The following is a 15,623-nucleotide window of genomic DNA, read 5'->3' as shown; positions in this document are numbered from 1 at the left end:
AAGGTTCTATTGGGTGTTTTTTTTTTTTTTTTAACTGTTTTCAATCTGCAGTATCATTTAGTCCATTATCAGTTTTAACACTCTTGGTTGATTGTACATGTCAATTGGTTATGCATGCTTTTCTTTTTTCCATGTTCTTGAATTAATTTAGTAGGCCTCAATCACTTAGTACGTGGAGTTTTTTATAATGGATTTTGGTTTGCATGTCAGTTCAAACAACTATATTGTTGCTCTTTGCTTTGTACATCATCACCCTGTTTGTTATTATAATTGTCAGTATTTTGATGTAATAGAAGAATAGTTGTACGAGCAACCTGGTTAAGAACTACGTACCAGTGTGTTCTTGAACACTTGGTCCTCTTTTGCATGAGGAGATCTGGAGAGCTCCCTCTGGGATCTGATTTCAAGTTTTCTGTAGTTGTTTGTTAGTGCGATATTGGTTTGGTTTTAGTTCAGTATGGGATCTGATTTCAAGTTTTCTGGATTGTTAGTGCGATATTGGTTTGGTTTTAGTTCAGTAGGTTGTTGGCTCTTTATTTGTACATCATCACCCTGCTTGTGATTATTAGCAACTTGGTTAAGAACTACCAGTGTGTCGTTGAACACTTGTCTTCTTTTGCACTGAGGAGCTCTGGAATGCTCCTTCTGGGATCTAATTTCGAATTTCGAATTTCATCATATTGTTGTTGTTTTTGACAGGTCGTAGTTGTTTGTTAGTTTGATAATAAGTTCAATAGTACTATACTGGATCGGGAAAGATCACAAATATCATTAAATTGTTGGTACTCTTGTTAGCCTAACAATTGGTTGAAGTGTTTCTTCCTTGAATGAATGGATCATCTTTTTTCTAGGTTAAGAGTTTTGCAGCATCGATCTTTACTGTGCTTTACCAAGAATTGTTGTCCTGACTTAGTTCATCAACTGGTACATCTGATGATTTGATAGAGGATAACGATCAGAATTCATATTAGAGTTGATTTAGAATAAAATTACAAGTACTGATCAAACTTTTATCTTATCTTTAGAATAAAATTACAGGGGTTAATGCATATTATGTTTTTTGTAGTCAAAATGGGAGATCAAAATAGAGATCACGACAACAATGAGTCAATTTCATGATAGACACTGAACAAAAACATCGTGATGAGTGCATTCTGACAGTGAGCTCGTGTCCTCATCACTGTACACAGACTTTCAATTAGAGTATATCTAATGGGGTATTAAGGGGTGTGCCTTCATCGCAACACAACTATAGTTGACACTTTGAAGCATTTTTTTTATGTGAGAGTGAGGTATTTGCTGGTTTGGCTGCGAATATTAATTTGTTGGTACCCAAGTCATTTAGAGCACTAGCTATGGTGAAAGCGGAAGCGTGAGAGCGATAAAATCTAAGTCAGAGTAAGAGCCAAAAAGTGTTCGTAGCTTGAAAACAACACCCATTGAAAATAATTGTATAACTTAAGTTGGTACCTGTGCAGAGTTAGGAATGGCGCTTTTATTTAGTTATTGGTATGCAAACAGGATCCAAGATCAAATTGGAGTTCTTGAAGTTGAAGTTCAAAATTTTCAGATTGGATAATTGAGGTTCAAGGTCAAGTTCAAATTGTACTCTTATATATAGGATGATTTGAATACAAAAAAGCCATGAGATTTTGTGAAATTTTATACACAAAGTTTCAATTGAATGATTTGAATCCTTGCACATAAAATTGGTTTATTTAAAATAATTTAATAATAGCATTACATAAAACATATCTTTTTGAATTTTTCTGCACAAAATATTTTTAAAAAATATAATATTAATGCATTCAATATAAATATAAAATTAAGAAAAATGGTATTCAAGCTTATTAAATTAATTTATGTGTCAAAGTAAAATAATTAGGATCATTGATAGTTGAAAATAAATAACACAATAATAAATATATATATATATATATATATATATTTTTTTTTTTAAATTAAATTTTATAACGATAAGAGCTTTATTATAGGTTTTTCAGTGAGTTAATAATTGAAGTGTGATCTAATTCAACCATCCAAGTCCAACGTGTGAATTAAAAAATCCCAAGTCCACCCTACTTATACTGAATCCACTCCGCACCCTGATACTTTTACTGTGCAACTGCAAGGTAACAAATCTCTAAAACCCTGCTATTTATGCGTGTATATATAAAGAGAGAGAGAGCCCCCAGGCACTGACGAAGCTAAACTCTAAGTCAGCTCCGGTGATGACCAAAGCCTCTCTCCGTCGGCTTCACTTTGCCGGTAGGTCCTTTTTCCTACGTTATCGAGCATTAGGTTTAGGGTTTCTGTTACAAATTTCTTGAGTTGTTGCAATTTATGGCTATTAGAGAGCTTCTTCTTGAATTGTGGATGATGACAGTAGGTGATCACTATATCTATTTGTAATTTTTTTTTTTTTTGTAAATATATATTTATATTTGTATGTCTATATCTATATGGCGTGAACTTCAATTTTGAGAGAATCTACTTGATCAAAGGAGAAATTCAAATTCAAATTCAAATTCAAATACAGAATTTTGTGATATTAAGAAAATTTCAATTGTTGTAAGAATTGGGATATTGTTTATACACACGCATATATATATATATATGTTTAGTTTTGTGTATATGTTATCTGTGTGCTCTGTGCCTACAAAAGCACGGAGCTTTTAATCTCTCTCCTATGTTGTTATTGTTGTATTAGACTATCAGTTAGTTCTTCCTAAGTTGCACTTTTTCAGGTCCATGCGGCTCTATTTACAAAATTTTTGTCTGACACCATTGCTGAATATTGCCAGAATCTTTTTGAACCTCAGGGATAAAATTGATTGTTTGCATTGAGCTGATAAACTAACCTTGATCATCCAAACCTTTGTTTAAATTAGCTTGATTTAGTGATTTCCTTTAGAAGATGTTAACAGAAAGCTGTCAATTTCTTTTATGTGTGAGTTTATGTAGTGGGCTACCTTTAGCCAGCTTCAAGACACTATCAATTAAATTTTGGTCATCCAAACCTTTGTTTAAACTAGCTTGATTAAATGATTTCCTTTCTAAGATGTTAACTGCAAGCTGACAATTTCTTTATTAGTACATTGCAGCCATCTTTGGCCAGCTTTGTTGTTTGAAATTCACAACTAAATTTGACTAGATCAATGCTGGTAATTTTTACCGGCTCTATCTCTGATTGAAATTTTTTCTCTGAGCTATTCTATCAAAATATTTGGCTAGTTTTTAGGATTTGTCTGAGTTGTTTCGATGCCTTCTAGGAGCTATTTTTGTTTCTTTCTATAAACACCTTGGTTGAGCTCATTTACTCAATCCGAGCCTTGTTCATGCCAGTTTCACTTCTGGAATTGCTTTTCTGCTGACTTTGGTAGTTTTCTCAATTCCACCATTTCCCACGCTTACAGTTGTTGAGCCATACTCATTTTCATATGTTATATTCATTTCAATTGTTTTCATCCTGCATTTACTATACAGCTCTATTGCTTACAACACAATATCATTTGCATACATTGAATTATTTTTACCACTGGGATCCGGTATTGTGGCCATTTTGAATCGATTAGGGTGGGACTGATGGGTAGAGGGATTATGTTTCCTGCAAACCCTCACGCCAAAATGACTGCTAAGCAAAATTTTGCATCTCTTCAAATGCTGAATATCTTATCACGTCATAATATTCAACACTATTTCACTTGAGTTGAATGTCTTTATGTTATTCATATTATCTAATATATTAATTTTATTTTCTAGAGTAAAATAATATCTTAATATGACATAATGTTCAATTTAGGCAGTTCACTTGTTTTGAAGCAATAATATAATAAAGTTGAATTATTGGATCTGGCTTTTAGGTGCTTGTCCAATCAAAAGTGTTGGACACATGTAACATACCCATGTTCAAGTATTGTGTGCTCAATGCAGATATTCCACCTACTTTTGAAGAATCCACGTTACATAGCTTGTGTTGCTTCATACCCTATCGTCTCTTCATCTTTCATACTTCTCAACATTCTTACACTTCTTGGCCTTTGTTTTTTTCATTGAAGGGAAAAAAAAAACTTTTTGATCTACTATTTGTCATGAGCTTAAGGGCTTTATCAGTATTTTATGTACCACTGACCATTTGCTGTTTTGTATTTCATTTAGTATTCCCGTATATGTCTGGTGAGTACTAATTAATGTGCACAATACATTATACAACTCCCTCTACCTTTACTTTATTTATATGTTTATTTTTTTCTTGTGATTGTATTCTGTTCACCATGACCAAAGTTCCATACATTAGGCTCAGGAGGGAAAATAGTGTAAAATTCTAAATGTGCTTAGGTTGAGTACTTAGGGGTTTGAGGACATGGAAACAGATTGGTATTCAGCTTCGGTTAGTTGAAAAGGTTTTACAAATTCATTGTTATGCTGTTTCAAAAGTTCTAGTAGGTGGCTGTATCTTCCGTTTAGAGGCGATTTCTATACTTTTGGCCTCTGCATTTTATCTGTAAATTAAACATGTTTTAGAATCAATCATGCCTTTCGTGACATAACTTTTATCTGAATTTTTACAGGTTAATATCATCAACCTCGATTGGAAATAGTGCCTTTGTTGTATTTTTAGTTTATGAAGTGGGAAAATTCGTTTTAGCAGCATATTATTTTTCTCACTATGGATTTGAAATTTAAAGGTAGAGCCTTGGTTGGGAGCATATACCATAAATTTGAGGCTATGTGCCTAGAGGTTGATGATTTTGTGAACCAGGTATTATTATTATTATTTTTATCTCTCTTCTTTTCCTTGTATATGTTCCTAATATTAGATAGTTTTCTCTATTAACTGTCTGTCACCCTGCTACCTTTCACGGGATGAGAATTCTACAGTCATGTCTTTGTAAGCATAAAGTTATCCTTTCTTGTGTTTGCATGCCATGAGAAACACACATTTTATTTATTTATTTATCTTTTGATGAGTAAAACAAATACCGTGTGTCACTATTTTGTGAATAAGATGGATATTTGTCCTGATTGTTGTCAAAACTGGAAATTTCTCTTGTAATATAATATGCACCATACAGGACACAGTTAAATATGTGGAAAATCAGGTGCAGACGGTTGGAGAAAGTATGAAAAGGTTTTGTTCTGATGTTGTGCAAGAATTACTTCCTCCTTTGGTGGATCCTGTTAAACATGAAACTCAAGCAGTGACTCCAAAACAAGATGATGCTATTGGGAACTATATTAGGTCAATGATAGGTATTGAAGAAGATCATGTCATTGATATAAAGAAGTCATATTTCGAGCCAGATCCTGTTGATCCTTCAAAGCAAGTTCTCCCTCTACCTTCTGCAGATACCATCCGAGAAGCAGATTCTGACTTTTCTTTGGGGCAAGAAGATGAGACTTTGATAGATAGGCACTTATATATGGGTGTTGAAGAAAATGTTGCAAAGGGGGAACTATCTCTGTCTGATGACCTGGACTTTATTTCTCCTGAGAATAAAGATTTGTCTGAACCCTCATTATTTAGTGAATCCGTTGAAGAAAAATATATAAATGGGTTTCTGCTTGAGGTTTCACCTCAAAATACTGTTCATGGTGAAGTGCTTATATCTGACAAGAAAGAGGGAACAGTTCATAATAGCTTTTCAGATGAACTTGAGGTTGTTTCTGATGTTTCAAGCACTCCCCCATCTTCTGGATTGCCCATTGCAGTTGTTTCTGGTGAGAATAAAATTGAAGAGACAGGACTTATTTCTTCCAGCAGTTCCTTATCAAAAGAATCTTATAGTCTGTCAGAATTTTCACATGCAAATTTCCCACAAACAGGAGAGAATAATCCTGTAGTTTCAATTGAATGTGTATCTGATCTCTCCAACGATCATTCTCCTTTTGAGTCATTTCCGATTGTATCCTATGATAACAAGGTTGAGGATATGGGATTTGCTTTCTCCAGCAGTTTCCTGTCATTGGAGCCAAATGGTGCGTATTTTCTGTTTCCCCAGTAATTGGAAATCTCTCTCTCTCTCCGCCTTAAATAAACTTCTTGTTTTGGCAGATGCAAACACCTCCAGAACTGATGAGGTAGTCTCCCTGGTTGGATCATCTGGAAATAGGTCTGAGCATGAATGCGCTCAATTGGAGGCTTTTATGTCTTCCTTTCATATTGGATGTCATGGCAATGCACAAGGTGACACCTTAGTTCCTCATTTTTGTTTTTGAGTTCTTATGTATTTATTATTGTTCTTAATCATGAGAGAGAGAGAGAGAGAGAGAACTTGTATACATATCTTTCACACTCTTAACCTAATAAGCCTATATAGGCTTATATAAAGGATGCAAGTCAACTTAATAACACAAGGGCCCTACTAACTATATGTAATTACATAATGGCCCAACACACACACACACACACACACACACACATAACATTCTAACACTCCCCCTCAAGCTAGAGAATATATATCAAATAATCCCAACTTGGAACAGATAATTCTTAACCGGTTATGACACAATGCTTTGGTAAACATATCAGCTAATTGATCTTCAGACTTCACGAATGGAGTAGAGATGCTCCCACGTAATATTTTTTCTCGAATGAAGTGACAATCAACTTCAATATGTTTGGTCCTCTCATGAAACACAGGATTTGAGGCAAGTTGAACCGCTGCTTGATTATCACAGAACAATGGAGTAGGAGCTTCAACTGTCAACCCAAGTTCTTTTAGAAAATGTTGTATCCAGGTCAGATCACTAGTAGTTTGGGCCATTGCCCTATACTTAGTTTCAGCACTAGATTGAGCTACCACCGTTTGCTTTTTACTTCGCCATGTAACAATATTTCCTCCTACAAATGTGCAGTAGCCTGTAGTAGATCTCCTATCTGAAGGAGAACCAGCCCAGTAGGCATTTGTAAAACCTTCCACCCTGAGATGACCATTTGATTTATATAGTAACCCAAAACCTGGAGCTTGCTTGAGATATCGGATAATCCGAAGAACAATAATCCAATGTGGCATTCTAGGAGCTCCCATGAATTGACTTACAACACTAACTGCATATGAAATATCAGATCGAGTGATAGTGAGATAAATTAATTTCCCAACAAGGCGACGAAATCTGCCCGGGTCATGAAATAGATCACCTTCATCAGACACAAGTTTTGTATTCGAATCCATAGAAGCATCAACCGGTCGACCACCCAACATACCTATTTCTTCTAATAAGTCCAACACATATTTTCGTTGGGATAAACTTATACCCTTCTTGGATCTAGTAACTTCAATACCCAAGAAATACCTAAGTTTACCCAAGTCTTTAGTGTGGAATCGATATTGCAGAAACAACTTCAACTCAGCAATGTCTTCAGAATCATCACCTGTGATCACAATATCATCTACATACACCACAAGAAATATGAAGCTAGCTTTAGTGTGCTGGTGAAATACCGAATGGTCGGTCTGACATCTGTTAAGACCAAATTTTAATGCCGCCTCAGAGAATTTTCCAAACCAAGCCCGTGGAGATTGTTTCAATCCATACAGGGCCTTTTTAAGGCGACAAACAGTGTGAAGATACTCCCCCTGAGCAACAAACTTTGCTCCATATAAACCTCTTCTGCTAAGTCACCATGCAAAAAAGCATTTTTAACGTCTAACTGAAACAGAGGCCAATGTCTATTAGCAGTAAGAGAAATCAAAACACGAATAGAAGAAATCTTAGCAACAGGGGCAAACGTCTCATCATAGTCAATACCATAAGTCTGGGTATAACCTTTGGCAACAAGACTGGTTTTTAAACGCTCAACGGACCCATCTGGAAGATACTTCACAGTGTATACCCAGCGACAACCAACCGGTTTGACACTTGGAGGTAATGGAACAAGATTCCACATGCCATTCTGATGCAAAGCATCCATTTCATCTTGCATTGCTTTCCTCCAGCCCGAATCAGACAGAGCATCCTGCACAGTCTTAGGAACAAATGTAGTAGACAACTGAGAGGAAAAATATGAGAAGGATGACGATAAGGAATTATAAGAGACATAATGAGCAATGGGATGATTAGTGACACACGAGCGAGTACCTTTACGAAGTGCAATAGGCAAGCAATCAGACACAGTGGACTGTGTTAGACCCAAAGATTTTGAAGACGATGGAGGAGGCACGACAGCAGATGGCTTTGGTCTTCGAGTGTACACCTGTAACGGGGCAGGCAAAGGAGATCTAGGTTGAAGAGAAAGTGAGGGAAGAGGAACCGCAGGAAGAGGCGACTCAGGAGTAATATCAAGAATTGAATCACTATCTGAAAAATATGGGATGGACTCAGAAAAGGTCACATCCGCGCTAATAAAGTACCGTTGAGAAACAGGATTATAGCAGCGATAACCTTTATGAGAACGAGAGTATCCAAGAAATACACACTCTGTGGCACATGGGTCGAGTTTATCAAAACCAGGACCAAGATTGTGGACATAACATACACATCCAAAAACTTTAGGAGTAAGAGAAAACAAAGGAGAATTAGGAAATAAAATAGAATGTGGAGATTTGCCATCTAATACAGATGACGGCATACGGTTAATAAGATAACAGGCAGTAAGAACAACATCACCCCAAAACCGTTTAGGCATGCGCATATGAAACAAAAGAGCACGGGTTACTTCTAAGAGGTGTTGATTCTTACGTTTTGCAACTCCATTTTGTTGAGGAGTATAAACACATGAATTTTGATGAATAATTCCTTTATCACTAAGATATGTATCAAAAGGGGTTGAAGAATATTCTTTAGCATTATCAGAACGTAGAATACGAATTGGGCATCCAAACTGAGTTTTGATTTCTTTTCGAAATTTTTGAAAAATTAAAAATAACTTAGAACGATCTTTTATCAGAAACAACCAAGTCAGGCGAGAATAATCATCCACAAATATCACAAAATAATGAAATTTATTGATTGAAGAATGTTTTATTAGACCCCATACATCTGAATGAACCGGATGAAAAGGACTAGAGACACGATTATTAACCATAGACTTGAAAGACATGCGATGGTGCTTACTAAGTTGAGAAACTTCACATGACAAGAATTTCAAATGACTAAGACTAGGAACTTGACGTTGCAAAACTTGAAGTGACGAGTGACCAAGACGACAGTGCCACTGGAATGGAGACAGAGAAGACTGAAGAGCCACAGGATAAGGTGCCAAATCAAAGTAATATAAGCCACCAGCTTCATACCCCGTACCAATCTTCTTCTTCGTTTTGAGATCCTGAAACACACAAAAAGTATGATAAAATGTAACAGAGCACTGAAGAGATTTAGTAAGCTTACTGATAGACATTAAATTAAAGGGAAACTGAGGAACATATAAAACAGACGAGAGAGACAAGGAATCACTAAGTTGAGTTGTCCCCAAACCTGAAACCTTAGTGGAGGAACCATTAGCAAGGGTAACTCTTTGAGAAGGAGTTACAGAATTAAAATTAGATAGAAAGAAGAACATCTAGTCATATGATCGGATGCTCCAGTGTCTATGATCCAAGGACTGCGAGTGGAAGACAATAGACATGTGTGTGCAGTACCTGATTGGGCAAAGGTAGCCGTGGAAGATGAATTAGATGCTTGCTTATAAGACAAAAATTGAGTATACTCATCACGTGGAACAGGGACCGTATCTGATTCAGCTACATTGTGAGATCCAGAAGCAACATCATTCGGAGAGGAGGAAACTTGATTTGCATAACTAGATGGTTTGCCATGAAGGTCCCAACAAAAATTCACAGTATGATTAGAAAGGCCACAATGAGTACATTTTCGTGATTCCCTGCCACGACCACGTCCTCCCTGTGAATCACGACCACCACGGGTGGAGCGTCCCCCACGACCTCCACGGTAAGCAGTATTTTCACCTTTTGAAACTATCAATGCTGAACGCTCACTACTTTGCCCAGTATTCAAAGTTGAGGTATCACTTACAAGTGTAGCGCACTGAAGTCGAGAAAACACATCAGCAAGAGATGGAAGTGTGGGACTGCCCATAATCTGTGAATGAAAAGACTCATAAGCTAATGACAAACCAGTAAGAAAACGGACAACAGTAAAGTCCTCACGTTGTTGTTGCATACTTCGAACATCAGCAGTAATGGGCTGATACAGCTCCTCACAGACTCCCATAACTTTGGAATAATACTCTTCTATACTGTGATTACCTTGTTTAAGATTGAAATACTGCTTACAGAGCTCATAAATACGAGTGATATTACCTTTCCCAGAATACAGTTGCTGCAATCTGTACCATATCTCCTTGGCAGTATCCAAATAAAGTAAAGTTGAACTAATTTGGGGTTCAATACTGTTCATCATCACAGAGATGATCTGAGCATCTTCCTTTTCCCATGCATCAAAAGAAGCATTAGTTTCCTTGAGTTTCTCTTTAGTCAGATGAGTACCAAGGCCTCTACCTTTGAGAAAAATTTTAACAGATTTAGCCCACAGTATGTAATTCTTCTCATTAAGTTTAATTGAAGTTATGGGAGAATGAAGACCGGATATGGGAGAAATCAAATTTGAATTGGACGCCATGTTAAACCCAGCAAAACAGAGAAGAAAAAGAAGCAGAATTTGTATTTTAGCCGAACCTTGCAAACGGGCCAGATCTGGTCAAACGGTCCAGATCTGGGCTATCCCAGGTTTAGTAAACCAGGGTTGGAATGGCTATTCTAGGTTTAGTAAACCAGGATTGGAATAGCATAACCGTGTAGCCAAGCACGGGTCTTCTTCTTCACACCTTCACAAACGCCGGTGAACAAAGCAGCGAAGACAATGGCGACCCAGTCACAAGCAACGGCCGAATTAATAGGCAGCTACCTCTGCAACTTCCGGCCAAAAAAAAAAAAGGCGAATCGATGAATCTCACCTCTGTAAATCAAGACGGCAGATGTCGGCGAGTTCGCCGACAACTAGGGCTGCAAATGAACCATGCTGTCTCGGGCTCGGCTCGGGCTCGTTCGTTAAGTAAACGAGCCAAGCTCGAGCCCAATTTATAGGCTCGTTTAGTAAACGAGCCAAGCCTGAGCAATGTTAGACTCTGCTCGTATAGGCTCGTGAACACGAGCTCGTTTAGGCTCGTTAATGTTCGTGAACAAAGCTCGGCTTGGCTCGTTATATAAATACATGTATTAGATATTATATATATACATATATATACACACACACTCAGATTTTTAATTTTATTATAACTTAAGTACTAAAATAAATAAAATAATGTAAGCATTATCTCTTCACAATCTCCTTGATTCTCTAAGCGTTGACACGTGCAATTTCCATCACTTTTTACCTTTTTTTTGTGTTCTTTTCATTTCTTTTGCATTCTTTAGGTAGTCAGTCACTTTATTGTTTATACCAATTAGATGAAATTGTGAAGAGCAAGTGAAGACCAAGAGAGGCAGAGACCAACGAAAAACCAGAGGGCAAACATAAAAAAAATTAAATCATCTGTGCATTCTTCCTCTCTTTCTAAGTCCATTGAAGATCAAAGTCCAGTGGAAGGTAAAACATCATCGATTCTTTCTGTAGGGCTCTCTCTTGGTGTCTCAAGGCATCACTGAAAATTGGGGCTTGATCTTTGCCTTCAGTAAGAAACCCTATTTTGTTTTTGGTGTTTTCATGTTTAGGTATTACATATCATACTTTTAATTCTGAAATTGTATTATATGTATTGTAAGTTTAGACTTCTCTTATAAAAACAAGTAGCTTTGATTTGATAATTGGCTGGAAGTCGAGCCATTTTTCCATGATAGTGCATACTGTTTGTTGTTGCATGTGGATTATAATTAATTTTGAGTTTGATTTTTATTTATTTTTGTAAAACGAGCTGAGCCCGAGCTTTTAAAATTAAGACGAGCCCGAGCCCGAGCTCAATTTTTTGAGCTCGTCACGAGTTGAGCCCGAGCCCTAGCAGACCCCATAAACAAACGAGCCGAGCCCGAACAGACCCAAGCTCGGCTCGGCTCGGCTCATTTGCAGCCCTACTGACAACCAAAAAGAAGCTGCCGGCAACGACGATGACGAACGATGCAGATCTGATGACGACGAATGATGATGCAGATCTGATGACGGTGAACGAGGAGCTTCCGGCGACGAACGAAGAAAGCAGGAACACCAACACCACAATTGCGATTCCGATCGTGATTCCGATCTTAAACAACACAATTTTAGACCCTCACACCCATGAATTCGTGTTGCTCTGATACCATGTTCTTAATCATGAGAGAGAGAGAGAGAACTTGTATATATATTTTTCACACTCTTAACCTAATAAGCCTATGTAGGCTTATATAAAGGATACAAGTCAACTTAATAACACAAGGGCCCTAATAACTATATGTAATTACATAATGGCCCAACATATATATATATATATATATATATATATATATATATATATATATATATATATATATAACATTCTAACAATTATATTGATTCTGAATGTTCTGCTGTGAAAATTGCATCATTAGTGATATTGCTACTAATGTTGATGACTACAACAATAAATCTGTTAGTTTTGAATTTTCATTGCTTTATGGGAGTGTATTTTGGAATTTTTCGGTGGATATGTCCTCTTATTTTCAATTATTTACATTTTTCCTTGCAGAACTTTGTCTTTAGGGCTAAGAATGTGTTTTTTCTAATTGTAGAGTAACTGCATACAATTCTTTGAGCCAATCCTCACAGATGATTCCTGTAAAAGCTTAGGGCCTGCTTGGTTCAATTTTCTAAAAACAGTTACCAAGAACTCGGAAAACAAAAAACTGTTTTCAGAGAACCATCTAAAAACAGTTCCAAAGAACTAAGAAAACAGGAAAACTGTTTTAAAAAACTGTCAGCAGAACAGATTTTTTGTACAGTTTTCTGTTTTTCAGTTCTCAGGGATTTTCAGTTCTCGGAAAACAGAAAACTGAACCTTGCAGGTCCTTAGTTTCCCCTAAAAAACATTTGAATAGATTAATAGGAAACCATTGGGGTCTTCAGGTTACTATACTAAGTTTCCCTAATTTTGTGATGCACGCACTAAAAGGTGAAAGTTTGACGCACAACTTTGATGTCATGTGGAGTTTAAAATGTCAGCTTAGTGAAAATGAATTCCGTCTAATTCTTTACTGAAAATTTGAACTTATTCACAGCCACATCCTTCTGTTAGGCTTCAGATTACTTGGTCCCTTGCGGCTTTTACCTGTCTTGTTGTGTGGGGTGCTAAAAGATTGTGTAGGTCAAGCTGCAGGCTTTCGAAGGATGTCCAGAACTATGTCCCATTGTCAATTCTTATAGAATATGATACATAACATCCTTCCATTTATATTTCAAGATCCATTTTTTACTGAAAAAAGACTAAAGCGACAATGCGTTTTGGTCTTCTATATTATATACAGAGCCAAAAGAATTTCTCTTTGATTTCTTCATTGTTCTTTCTCTTCATGTGTGGAAATTGATCCTGATAGTGATACTTATTTCACAACCCGCGCCCCTCCCCCCCCCCTCCCAAATTAGGGCATCATGTTCTATCGCGATGAGAAGTAATAATATGTTTTGCACTTTTATAAAATAATAATTATATAAGCAAGCAAAAACTTGAATTTTAAAAATATATAGAATTTTTGGAATTTTTCATATGCTTTGATATATACTGTATATATTCACCACAACCTTTTGATATATAAAGTTTTTATCTTCTCGTTTGCTTCAAATTCATTTGCGTGCTTTTATATGTGCTACTTGGACGCGAGGCAAGTTTTAGGCGGTTCAGGTCCTTCAGTCATTTTGCAGTGTCTATTATATAGTAGGTTCATGAAGCTCAGTATTTGTACATTCGTTATTCATGGTCAATAGAGATAGAAAATGCCAACTTAGAAAATTTAATTTTAAAAAATTACAACATAGAATTTACATGTGATAATGTTTAAGGATTATCAAAGAATATGTTAGTTATAAAATTTAAAACCTTAACGTTATGCGTGCCAAAGGGTTTAGTATTCACTTTAATTGAAAATAATTTTATTGGACAGTGGACGTGGGTTTGATATACCATACTTTATTCCCATAACCTGTATCACTGTATACACAATGACGGCTATTTTGGTGAGGGGTGGGGCTGTATATCCTTCATCTTTTTTCTACTCTTTATGTGCTTCTTGTATGTCCGGGGATATTCTTTTCATTGGCAAAGATATTGGTTTTATTTGTCCTCTGCCTTTGCTAGTTGGATAGATGACCAGCTCACTTCAGTGCAATTCTTTGCATGTCTATGATATGTCTTAAATATTGATTGCTAATGTCAGAATGCATTTACAGGAGAGGCAGATGACTTCAGGGTTGATATTGCTGACCCTAGCATGGAAACCATCGAATTGTCTGATAAGGTGAAGCTTGATGAGAGTTGTGTCATTGTGGACGATAAATTACTCTTTGAAGTCTCCAGTAGAGCAAATAAATCAAGATCGTACAAGGTAATGTGCCTCTTGCCTCGCACCATTGACAATTGTTGAGGTTGCGTTTGGTACTCTGGAGTAGTGTTATTGGAATGTAAAACAAATTGCTAGTTTTTGTTAAGAAGAAAATTCCATGATACATTTTTTTCCTGTATGTAATTTTATCCTGTTAAAATAAGCAAGTCTAAGTTAATCTCTTCCTTTTGCCAGAAAATGATACAGGATGCTTTTACTTCGAAAAAGAGGTTAAGAAAGGAGTATGAGCAGCTGCCGATTTGGTATGGAGATGTTGATATAGATTTCAGCCAGCACTCAGGGCAAAATGTTTTACCCTCTATCGCGAGCATGTCCTTGAACTCAAAGAAATCACCAACTCATGATTTATGTGACTCTGAATGGGAGATTCTGTAGAGTGTACTGCCCTCTGTAAATAATAATGCAACTGAACCGGTCGGCAGCCTCCCTCTATCCTGTGCTGATGAATTTGATGAAGATGAAGCTGCTCAGTGTTAATAATTATGTCTGAATTTCCCTTCCCGGTGAAAAAAAGGATAAAAATAAAACAGTGAGGTAGTTCAAATGATCAAGTGCATTAATTTATCTGTTTCAAGAGATGGAATGGTATTTGTCTATGACAATTTAAAGTTCTTAATAAATACTGTAGCTGAATCAATAGGCATCATTGCACTTCCTGCTTTGATGCTTGTTTAGTGCTTTCCCCCAACTTGGTTAATCGGTGCTTCTTTCCCCTCCCCGAAGACATTTATTGGTCGCTGTAATGTTGTTATTGTTGCAGGTATCTTTTATTGCAGGGTTTCTATGATTTGAGAAACCAGGAGATATTGCTAGGGTTAACTCACTATGGATAGTTGTCCCTATGGATTCCCATTGATGCCTGGGGGAGGAAACGAGGGCCCTCACTCTCAGGTTGGTAGAACTGCAAACCAGCAAGTTGCTCTTACATATCGAAACCATGATATGGATAATTTACGTGCGTCGTTAAAGCTTTTAACACATGCTATTACTTTAATCCAATGTACTACCCCTCTGTGGTACTACCCCAATTAATATTCTACAGAATATTTGATAATCAAACACTAATGTTTTTTCTAATTTTGAGGAGGTAGCATCCTCTCT

The 15,623-nt window shown here is 36.6% G+C and overlaps 1 protein-coding gene across 2 annotated transcripts; it reads left to right on the top strand.

The window, feature by feature from the left end:
* Positions 1 to 2,110: 2,110 nt before the first annotated feature.
* LOC132308603 (uncharacterized) lies at positions 2,111 to 15,219 on the top strand. Of its 2 annotated transcripts, none has more exons than XM_059806727.1 (6): positions 2,111 to 2,268; positions 4,572 to 4,762; positions 5,076 to 5,979; positions 6,056 to 6,187; positions 14,350 to 14,504; positions 14,697 to 15,219. In XM_059806727.1, exons 2-6 carry the CDS (start codon positions 4,670 to 4,672, stop codon positions 14,895 to 14,897), a joined length of 1,485 nt encoding a protein of 494 aa, XP_059662710.1. In that variant the 5' UTR covers positions 2,111 to 2,268; positions 4,572 to 4,669; the 3' UTR covers positions 14,898 to 15,219. The 2 variants fall into 2 exon arrangements, with proteins under 2 accessions (XP_059662710.1, XP_059662709.1); XM_059806726.1 differs by having other exon boundaries at positions 2,121 to 2,272; positions 4,693 to 4,762.
* The last annotated feature ends 404 nt before the right edge of the window (positions 15,220 to 15,623 follow it).

The sequence above is a fragment of the Cornus florida genome, unplaced genomic scaffold, assembly GCF_030987335.1.
Source record: "Cornus florida cultivar Cherokee Brave unplaced genomic scaffold, ASM3098733v1 CherokeeBrave_3.0.0_Hap2_Chr05, whole genome shotgun sequence".
NCBI classification, from domain to species: Eukaryota; Viridiplantae; Streptophyta; class Magnoliopsida; order Cornales; family Cornaceae; genus Cornus; species Cornus florida.
The sequence above is the reverse complement of the archived record's forward strand: the minus strand, read 5'-3'. Positions and strand labels throughout refer to the sequence as shown.

What these genes read in the sequence shown, in the direction of transcription:
- LOC132308603 (XM_059806726.1), top strand. Translation starts at nt 2,232, where the DNA reads ATGACCAAAGCCTCTCTCCGTCGGCTTCACTTTGCCGGTAG. An exon ending in ATGTCATGGCAATGCACAAG is followed by an intron (nt 6,188 to 14,349) that starts GTGACACCTTAG and finishes ATGCATTTACAG; the next exon opens with GAGAGGCAGATGACTTCAGG. An exon ending in ATAAATCAAGATCGTACAAG is followed by an intron (nt 14,505 to 14,696) that starts GTAATGTGCCTC and finishes TCCTTTTGCCAG; the next exon opens with AAAATGATACAGGATGCTTT.